The 1200-nt window shown below is 45.8% G+C and overlaps 1 protein-coding gene across 1 annotated transcript; it reads left to right on the top strand.

Annotated features, from left to right (window-relative positions):
• Positions 1-333: 333 nt before the first annotated feature.
• EMH_0070870 (uncharacterized protein) lies at positions 334-1161 on the top strand (the record flags this gene model as incomplete). Its single annotated transcript, XM_013499027.1, has 2 exons — positions 334-346; positions 671-1161. 2 exons carry the CDS (start codon positions 334-336, stop codon positions 1159-1161), a joined length of 504 nt encoding a protein of 167 aa, XP_013354481.1.
• Positions 1162-1200: the final 39 nt, after the last annotated feature.

Genomic DNA, 1200 nt, shown 5'->3' on the forward strand with positions numbered 1-1200 from the left:
AGCACTATTTTTAAAAGAAGATACAAGGCTGGGGAAATTCAAATTGACTAAGAAACGATAATAAGGGTTTTGTTGTGGTTTAGGGTTTAGGGTTTAGGGTTTAGGGGTATACATTTTATTTCTTTTATTATACTTGCTAGAAGAATCGAAACCAAATAAAAAAATAAAAAAAAAATTTATTTTGTTAATCCCGCATAAGCTACAAATAAACAAATAGCGTTTAGTCAGACTTTCGAGTTTTCCTTAACCGCCAAGAGCTTACGAGGGTTTACAAGGGTTTACAAGGGTTTACAAGGGTTTACAAGGGTTTACAAGGGTTTACAAGTGTTTGGAATGCTCTACAAGGGTTTATAAGGGTTTACAAGGGTTTACAGTGCTCTACAAGGGTTTACAAGGGTTTAAAAGGGTTTACAAGGGTTTACAAGGGTTTACAAGGGTTTACAAGGATTTAAAAGGGTTTACAAGGATTTACAAGGGTTTACAAGGGTTTACAAGGGTTTAAAAGGGTTTACGAGGGTTTACAAGGGTTTACAAAGGCCTACAAGGGTTTTCCAGGGGTTTACAAGGGTTTACAAAGGCCTACAAGGGTTCACTAGGGTTTACTACGGTTGACTAGGGTTGACTAGGGTTTACTAGGGTTTAGGGTTTAGGGTTTAGGGTTTGGGGTCAGCCCCCTGCCACTCCGAGAAAGAAACCCTCGAAGGGTTTCCTCTCCGCAAATTTGTTCGCCGAATTGCAGTGCGGTCGTCCACTGGCCCCCGCTGGTCCAGAGACACTGCAGCAGCAGCAGCAGCAGCAGCAGCAGCAGCAGCAGCAGAAGGATTATTAACAGCAGTAGAAGCAGCAGCAGCAGCAGCAGCAGCAGCAGCATTAGTAGCAGTAGAAGTGGCAGTAGTAGCAGCAGCAGCAGCAGTAGCAGCAGCAGTAGAAGCAGCAGCAGTAGCAGTAGCAGCAGCAGCAGCAGTAGCAGCAGCAGCAGCACCAGGAATAGTATCGACAACAGCAACGGCAGCAGCAACAGAAGCAGTAGCAGCAGCAATAGCGGCAGTGGTAACACCAGTAGCAGCAGCAGCAGCAAATAGTGCTACTTGTGCTGCTGCTGCTGCATGTGCTGCTGCTGCTGCATGTGCTGCTGCTGCTGCTGCTGCTGCTGCTGCATAAGCAAACGTGTGCATGCATCTGCTGCTGCAAACCTGGGTT

This window comes from Eimeria mitis, genomic scaffold (genome assembly GCF_000499745.2).
Source record: "Eimeria mitis Houghton genomic scaffold, Emh_scaff3923, whole genome shotgun sequence".
Classification (NCBI taxonomy): domain Eukaryota; phylum Apicomplexa; class Conoidasida; order Eucoccidiorida; family Eimeriidae; genus Eimeria; species Eimeria mitis.